Consider the following 8,928-nt stretch of genomic DNA (forward strand, 5'->3'; position numbering starts at 1 on the left):
TGGAACTCACTCTGTAGACCAGGCTGGCCTCGAACTCAGAAATCCACCTGTCTCTGCTTCCCAAGTGCCGGGATTAAAGGCGTGCGCCACCACCACCCGGCCAGAAGCAAAGATTCTTATGGCAAATTTTGTATACTTTTAATCATCCACGCTTTTATTCCCAAAGGAGGCCACTGTAAAATTTTGACTTTAGATTGCTACTTGAAAAAGGTTCCCAGCATTCTTTCTGTCCCATTTCAGTTATTATTTAATGTATGCATATGTGTATGTTGTCTGTGTATTTGGGGAGATTGTTAGCTAGTTGAGCAACATTGGGATGTACTACAATTCTGACCCAGCTGTCCCATGGTTAAACCTTCTTTTCCCTGGGGAAGAATCTCTATCTTTTGCATTCTTGCCTCTGGGAACCCTCGCTCTCCTACCAGTAACCAGGCAGCCAATGCAGACGACTTTCAGTGACCATGTCCTCCTGGCAAAGAGGTGCCCCAAAAGGGAATCATTCTGGTGTAACAGAGCTTCCAGACCTTCAGCTCTACCCAACTTACATGCTGATTTCCAGTCAGAAGATCTGATGGATTCAGAAGTGAAAGAAAAGAAATAAACCTTCTGGCTGGGTGTGATGCTGCATATATGTAATCCCAGCACTTGGCAGGAGGGTGGGACATTCACAGTCACCCTCAGGCACAGAGCAACCCCAGGTAATGACTTTGCTGGTTCAAGGACCATGGCACTTTGAGTAGCAAAGCCATAGTATCCGTATGCTCTAGAGGGGTCCAGACACCCCCAAGAACTGCATCTGATTCCTTATTCTGCACTCTTCTTTGGAACCTCTTCGATACAACTGTCTATTTTTGTGTAACCAGGGAACACATACATAGTATCTATCATGTCTGAACCCTGTGCTAACTGGTTTCAAGAACGTTAGTAAGTATCTCTGAGATGCACTCCCTGACCTAGGTTCAGATCTATTATCTACCCTTTCCTTCGTTTGTTCAATTTTTTTTATTTTGCATTTATTTATTTTGTGAGTGTGTGTGCAGGTGTATGCTGCCGAGTAAGCTCTCTTCTTCTACCAGGTGGGTCCTAGGAAGACCATCAACTTTGGTAGCAAGTGCCTTTATCCACTGAACGATCTTGCCAGCCCTCTCACTCAACATTTGTTGAGATTCTCCATTTTTTCTTCCAGGAGTTGGAGGTGCAGAAGTGAAAGAAAAGAAATAAAGTTTCTTTCTGGCTGGATGTGATGATGTGTGTATGTAATCCTAGCACTTTGCAGGATTTCATAGTTACTCTCAGGCACAGAACAAGTGGAGTTTGAAGACAGCCTGAGCCTAAAAGGAATAGAGACCTCAGCCCCTTCTTCCTCCTTTCATACTAGACCACCAAATGAGCAGTTTTGTTTTACCATACATTCCCTCTTGGGACCCAAGTAAATTAATAATTTAAAAAATGAAGTGTTGCCGGGCAGTGGTGGAACATGCCTTTAATCCCAGCACTTGGGAGGCAGAGGCAGACGGATTTCTGAGGCGGTGGGGGTGGGGGGGGAAAAGACAGTTGGGGAAATTGAATACTACAAGATTACATGGTTGCATCACATCACTGTTACTTTTCTTTCTTTTTTTTTTTTTTTTTTTTTTTTTTTTTTAGGTTTTTCGAGACAAGGTTTCTCTGTGTAGCCCTGGCTGTCCTGTCCTGGAACTCACTCTGTAGACCAGGCTGGCCTCGAACTCAGAAACCCGCCTGCCTCTGCCTCCCAAGTGCTGGGATTAAAGGTGTGCGCCACCACTGCCTGGCTTCACTGTTAGCTTTCTTATTCGGGTAGCTGTATTGAAATTACTTAGGGAGAAATCCTACATTAGTCAGTTTTTTTTTTCTATTACCTTAACAAAATATGTGAGACAAAGCTGGGTGTCCAATCTCCGTGAATTTGAGGCCACTCTGTTTTCCAGAGTGAGTTCCGGGCCAACCAGGATTACGCACATAGTGATAGCCAGCCTTGAACGACAATAACGACACAAAATGAAGGCAGCTCATAAAGAGAAACGGTTTCTTTTATTTTGGTTCACAGTTTTAGAGATTTTGGTTTGACTGGCTCCATAGCTTAGAGCTTGTGGCGAGCAATACGCCACAAAAGCAAAGCTGCTCACCTGGAGGTCGGATACGAAAGGGGAGGTACTGCACCCGCCTACAAGGGCCATGGCACTCGCCGGAGGAACCACAGGGTGGGCGGGGACGAGAGCCGGTGAGGGGCGTGGCCTTACTGCTGGAGTGCCCTGGGCGGGTCCTAGAATGTCACTTCCGGTTTTTGAGTCCACATGTGAACCAGCGAGCCCACGGCTACCCTGGAGTGTCCCGGGATGGATGGTCAGACTGGAGACACGGAGACAGAAGCGCTACGGAGTGCAAGGTGGCTGTACTGCGGAAAGCCCGACGACAGGCAGAAAGCTGTTCTGGGTAAAGCCGCCGAACCGGAGCGGAGTTCCGCGTAGCCCTTTCCCCTTCTGTCTGGGTACCACGGTAGCCCCCTGCTCACTGCCTGGAGCTGGGACAGGGTCCCTGCCAGCCACCATCACCCTTTCCCCCCATTCATCTGTCACCACTTTGGACACTTCTCAGGGCAGTGCCCAGGATCTGACATTTCCACAGGCCCAGGATCTGACATCTCATTCGCCCCTTCCCCCCTCTACGGAGCAGAGTTCCCTTTCTTGCCAGTTAATGGAATTTCCTCAGCCTTTTTCTTCTGTCACAACCCGCATCAGGGGTCACTTCCCCTCCCCTCCTCCATCCCCCTCTTCCACGACTTCTTTCAACCCCCCCCCCCCCCCCCCCCCCTAAAGTCGGACATGAGCTCCCTTGCCTTCGCTACTGGCTTCCAGCCACAATGCAGTTCTTCCCCCTCCACACCCTGCTGGTCCTTGCATCTCATTCTTGGGTTACACTCTTACAGTCCAGTTCTCCAATGGGAAGCTGCAGAATCCAGGCAACATGCGCTTCACCTTATACAACAGCACCGACTTGGTAAACCCCAGGCAGAGGAGTCATCGGATCCTAGTAAGTGCTTGCTGGTGTAGTACAGATTGCCTGGGCTCTGCAGACCTCAGAACGTTCTTGGTGTGGGCAGACATGGGAGGGCCTGAGGAGAGAAAAGAAGGAGTAGCATATGGAACTCTGGCTCCGTTGAGGAGCAAGATTTTGGGTGAACTGATGGCTTCTCACTTATATGGGTTTTATCTTTCCAGACAGGGTTTCTTCATGTAGCCCTGGCTATCATGGAGCTTACTTCATAGACCTGGCTGGCCTTGAACTCAAAGAGTCACCTGTCTCTGATTCCCAGGTGCTGGGATTAAAGGTGTGCAACACCACCCACTCCTGGCTTCATATGCACCCCCACCCCCAACCCCAGTCAATGACTTTAGTGAAGATCCACCATGTCCTCTTATAGCAAGCTAAGGAAGCACTTTAATGGGGTTTGCAACTCTTAGGGGGCTCACTGTTCAGAGCTCAACTTCAACCCTATTTTATGTGTATGGGTGTTTTTCATTTTTGTCTATGTACCATGTGGGTAGCTAGTGGAAGCCAGAAGTGGGCATTGGATCCCCCAAAACTGCAGTTACAGATGCTTGTGAACCATCTTGTGGGTGCTGGGAATCACATGAAGGTCCCCTGGAAGAGTGTTCCTGACCCCAGAGCAATGATTTATTGTTTTCTTGGGTTTTTTTCAAAGGTTTCTTTGTGTAGCCCTGGCTGTCCTGGAACTTATTCTGTAGACCAGGCTGGCCTTAAACTCAGAGATCTGCCTGTCTCTGCCTCCTGATTGCAGAGATCTGGGATCAAAGGCATGTGCTGCCACCACCACCCAGCTCCACAGGATGCTTAGTAGCATCTCTGGTCTCTCCCTGGTAGAAGCCAGGGTTAAGAACATCTGCTTTCCAGAGACTTACATTCGCTAAGTAGTACAGGCATACAGAAGACAGTTTGGCGTCTAAGGGAGTGTTTAGGACTTAAGGAGTTCTATGGGAAACAAGCTCTCTCTGCTTGCCTGAAAGCCTTCCTGAGAAGGGTGAATCGGAATGAGAGGTGGTTTGATAGCTGACGTTTGGTGTCCATAGTGAAAAGAGGGAGAAGAGAAGATCAGCTGTGATGGGAAGTCAGGAAGCCATTTCCAGTGCCCTGGTGCATAGGAAGAGCTAATGTCAGAAAGGTCGGCAAGACAGTTAGTACAGAGTCATGGTACCTGTTAGTGCTAGAAGACCAAGACCTACCTGTCTAGTTCTGGTGTGCCGCTTATTCAAGAACTGCTATTTTCATCTGTGTTCCCATTGCCTTCTGCCCCTGCCCTCCCCCCATGTTCCCTTCTTGCTGGTCCTTTGCCTCCCTTCCAATTAAGTCGCTCTTTCATGACATGCATGCTGGGCTGGAGAGGTGGCTCAGCAGGAAAGAGTACTTCCAGAGGACCTGGATTCAATTCCCCACACACCCACGTGGAGGCCACAGCTGTCTATAACTCCAGCTCCTGAGGACCCAAAACCCGCTCCTGGTTCCCGTGGGCACTTACTTCATAAATAAGGCAGAGCACCTTCAACACATAAATATCTCATCACATACATACTATGTCAGCCTCTCGTTTTCCCTTCTTTTGCAACTCTTATGGTTCCTTTTTACTCTCATGCCTTGAATATGTGCACACTCTCTCTCACACACACACACAATCTAAATCTTAATTCTGAATATGAGAGAAAAACGTATATTTTTCTAAGTCTGGTTTATTTCACTTAATAGTTTCCCCACCAGTATCATGATTTTAGTTTTCTTTTTGGTTGAAAGTTCCATTGTGCATGTATACCACATTTTCTTTATCTGTTTTTGTCACTGATGAGCATCTAGTCTGGTTCCACTTCCTGGCTGTTGTGAATCGTACAGCAGTAAACATGATTGTAGAAGTACATGTATGGTGTGCTGACTGACCTCTGGGTCAGTCATGCCTAAGAGTGGGACAGCTGCCTCATACAGAAGTTCCACTTTTACCTTTTGAGGGCCCTCCACACTGACTTCCGCTGTGGCAGCAACAGTTTACACTCCCACGAGCAGTGAATGACGGTTCTTTCCCCACAGGTTTGCCAGCATTTGTTGTTACTTGTTTTCTTGGTGATGGTCATTCCTTTTGTGTTTGTTTTTGAGACAGTGTTTCTCTGTGTAATATCCCTGGCTCTCCTGGACTTGCTTTTTATACCAGACTGGCCTCAAACTCACAGAGATCCACCTGTCTCTGCCTCCTGGGTGCTGGGATTGAAGGCATATGCCACCCAGCCTGGATCAAAGCTATTTAAAAAAAAAAAACGCTTACTTGTATGTGTTTGGGGAGGTGGGAAGGGTGCTGTGGTACACATTGGAGGTCAGGGGACGATTTGGAGGAGTCAGTTCTCTCCAAAACATGGGTCCTGAGGGTTGAACTCAGGTCATCAGATTTAGCAGCAATTGCTTTTTCTCACTGAGCCATCTTGCCAGCCGCAAAGCTTGTTTTTTAAGTTTATTTTGCATGAGAGTGTGTGTGTGTGTGTGTGTGTGTGCGCGCGTGTGTCTGTGTGCATGCGTGTAAGTCAGAGGACAACTTATGAGATTGCTTCTGCTCTTTTCCCATGTGGGTTCTGGGGATCTATCTCAGATTATCCTTTGGACTTTACCCATGGAGCCAACTCAGCAGGCATCAAAGCACTTTTAATTTACATTTCTCTGATGGTTAAGGGTGTTGAATAGTTTCAAGTATTTATTGGTGGTTTTCATTACTTCCATTGAGAAATTACTATTCTGATCATCAGACCACTAATTTACTAGATTATTTGAGAGGTTTTTTGTTTTGTTTTGTTTTGTTTTGTTTTTCTGGGTTTTTCAAAGAGGGTTCCTCTGTATAGCCCTGGCTGTCCTGGAACTCACTCTGTAGACCAGGCTGGCCTCGAACTCAGAAATCCACCTGCCTCTGCCTCCCAAGCGCTGGGATTAAAGGCGTGCGCCACCACTGCCCAGCGAGAGTTTTTTAATGTTTAATGTTTAATTTTTACAGTTCTTTGTATATCGTCATATCTATCCCTTGTTTGATTAATACTATTGATACCTGGCAGAGATTTATCCCACTCTGTGGGCTGTCTCTTTTACTTTGGGTAGTGTTTGTTTTGTCGTGCAGAAGCTATTTCATTTCATACAGTCTCCTGTGCCGCTCCCTGACAAGAACTTTACCCATCACTCTGAAGCTTCCTTATGGTATTTGGGGTTCCCTTTCCAAAGTTTTCTTGCCTTTCTCCCGGAGGCACCCTAGACATGGTGGGGCTGGATCCCTTGGAGGATCCCCAGGGCTGGTGGGGTTGATTCGAAGGCTTCTGCGCATGCTCAGTGCCCTGCGGTGCTGATTGTTCGCTGTGCCCTCCCTGTTTTACAGACAGCTGAAACAGACAGGCTCTCCTATGTTGGAAACAATTTTGGGACTGGCGCCCTCAAATGCAACACTCTTTGCAGGTAATGGACATCCGGGCAGTGACAGAGGTAAAAGCAGGTTGTGGTGGTGAGCACGCCGCGCTATCTTCAGTGTCTGTTTGCGGGTAGTTGGAGGGATCCGAAGGTTCCCTGTGTTTCAGGACCCTGTGTTTCCAGGCTCACAAGGTCCATACACCAGGTATAGACACCCTGGAAAGAAAAAGATGGCTTGCCTCTGTTAAGCTCCTAAAGACCTCATTTATTTATGACATTATTTGGTAACTGACCTATCCTGAAAGACAGCTGTGTCTGCTAACTTAGAATGTGTGATCCATAGGTCAAAAGCTTGCCTCAAGTTTGCCTTGGGACAAGATGATTTGGGATCTTCAAGGCTCTGGGTCACACCATTGTCACTGATGAAGTGAATGGCCTTGGCAGCTTTGCCCTTCACTCACCTCTGGTGTCTTCCATATAATAGCACATCCAGCCTGAAGAGTCCAGTTCACAGGGCTGACTGACACAGTGTGGATGGGGTCTCAAGACACAGCAGTGAACCTCAGGAAAGCCTTTCGGAGTCCTGCAGGGCCTCTGGCAGGAGCAGATTAACATCTATGTGCTAACTCCTAACCCTGCTCTCCAGCACTTCACTCAGCACCTTCAGTAGAGATGTCCTACTTCACATTGATGTCCCCAGGAGGAACTAGGGTTTGCTCGTGTCTGTCTCCGTAAAGATTTCGCATGCCAAAATTCTAGTTTAATTCTGGATTCTTAATGCCTTAGAAGGGTTTTAGTTAACAGCAATGGCTCTAAATGTGATTGGTTAAAAGAACTAGCTGGTGGTCTTTTCAGTCCACAGCCATCTTCACCTACTGTCCCTTCTCCATGCAGGGACCACTGTTACATGTGAGCAATTGGATGCCTTCTTCTGACAGAAAGAAGCTGGGACCTTGGGCATGGGAAAAGGGAATTGTGTGAATAGTACCTTTTGAATAACCTGTTATGGTGGTGTTCCTTTTTGGCACAGACACTTTGTGGGAATTCTGAATAAGACCTCTGGCCAGATGGAAGTCTATGATGCTGAACTATTCAACATGCAGCCGCTGTTTGCTGGTAGGTTTCACACATGGCAATTCAGTTAAAGGCTACACGGTTTGAATTTTTCGGATGAATTCATTTTTGTTTTCTAAAATTGTGTTTGTAGTTTTCTTGCCCCATATACCCTTTTGTTTGTTTGTTTTGTTTGTTTGTTTTGTTCTTTTAGTTTTTCGAGACAGGGTTTCTCTGTATAGCCTTGGCTGTCCTGGAACTCACTCTGTAGACCAGGCTGGCCTCAAACTCAGAAATCCGCCTGCCTTTGCCTCCCAAGTGCTGGGATTAAAGGCGTGCGCCACCACCGCCCTGCCTCCCATACACCTTTTTAAGGCAAGGTCGCATGTAGTCCAAACTGCCCTTGAATCTGCTGGGTAGCCGAGGACAGGCCTGCCTTTGCCTTTGCGTGAGTGCTGACATCACAGGTGTGTGCCACTGTGGATGCTTCTATGGTGAGGGGTATGGACTCACAACTTTGTGTCTACCCGGCAAACACAGATTATCCTCAGCCATAATAGGAAGCCTCCTTACCCGGTGTTTTTAATTTCCTTTTTTTATTTAGAAGGGTTATAGGTATATTTTTACAATGAGTCATTTGTTGATTTCCCACTGTGCTTCAAGTTCCAGGCTAAGGATTGTGATGGCAAGTAAGAGTCTGTCTCTTCGGTAATTGCTGAAGAGCAATTACCGAAGTGGGATCGGAAGCCAGCCTTTTAAAGCAAGATGGCTAGTCAGTCAGCATCAGTACAGGGCGTTAAGGGGGAAGTCTCAGTACATTCTTTCCCTTTGCAGGTTCAGTCTTAATTCTTCGTGTGTGTGTGTGTGTGTGTGTGTGTGTGTGTGTGTGTGTGTGTGTGTGTGTGTGTGTGAGTGCAGGTATGCACACACCCCAGCACACACACGGGGTCAGAGCGGAACCTCTGCTGTCAGTCCTAACCAACTGTGTGAGGCAGTGTGTCTTCCTGGCTCTGAGTAGATTGGCAATTGAGGCTTCTCTTGTCTCTGCTTCCCACGTTACTGTGGGAGTACTCGGATCCCATGTGTGTGCCACCATGCCCAGCTTCCCATGGTCTGGGGATTCACACAGAAGTCTTTGTGTTTGAATAGCAAGCCCACTACACACAGAACTGTTTTATAGACTTTGGAAATTCCAGTGGAAATTTAATTTTTTTATTAAATTTCTTCATTATTTTATGTGTGTATACATACCACAGTGCATGTGTGGAGGTTACAGGCCAATTCAAGCCTGTGATTTTTCTCCTTCCAACATGTGTATTCAGGAATGGGAACGTGGGTCATCAAAACTTGGTGGTAAACACCTTTACCTGCTGGCCCGCTGCCAACCCACCAAGGTGAAATTGTTTAAAGTCTTTT

At 47.1% G+C, this 8,928-nt stretch overlaps 1 protein-coding gene and 1 long non-coding RNA gene across 2 annotated transcripts in view; one reads left to right on the forward strand and one right to left on the reverse strand.

Annotated features, from left to right (window-relative positions):
- Nucleotides 1-2,223, reverse strand: part of LOC116095298 — a 3,740-nt gene extending 1,517 nt beyond the window's left edge. The window contains exons 1-2 of the long non-coding RNA XR_004120533.1: nt 2,148-2,223; nt 1,881-1,995 (exon numbers count right to left, since the gene is read on the reverse strand). This is a non-coding gene — a long non-coding RNA (uncharacterized LOC116095298). The remainder of the gene's footprint in view (nt 1-1,880; nt 1,996-2,147) is intronic.
- A 48-nt stretch (nt 2,224-2,271) lies between these two features.
- Polr1e (RNA polymerase I subunit E) overlaps nt 2,272-8,928 on the forward strand; it is a 14,682-nt gene continuing 8,025 nt past the window's right edge. The window contains exons 1-4 of the mRNA XM_031377282.1: nt 2,272-2,454; nt 2,948-3,051; nt 6,431-6,507; nt 7,490-7,575. Coding sequence (XP_031233142.1) covers nt 2,358-2,454; nt 2,948-3,051; nt 6,431-6,507; nt 7,490-7,575 — 364 coding nt within the window. The 5' untranslated portion in view covers nt 2,272-2,357. The remainder of the gene's footprint in view (nt 2,455-2,947; nt 3,052-6,430; nt 6,508-7,489; nt 7,576-8,928) is intronic.

Source organism: Mastomys coucha, unplaced genomic scaffold, assembly GCF_008632895.1.
Source record: "Mastomys coucha isolate ucsf_1 unplaced genomic scaffold, UCSF_Mcou_1 pScaffold18, whole genome shotgun sequence".
NCBI classification, from domain to species: Eukaryota; Metazoa; Chordata; class Mammalia; order Rodentia; family Muridae; genus Mastomys; species Mastomys coucha.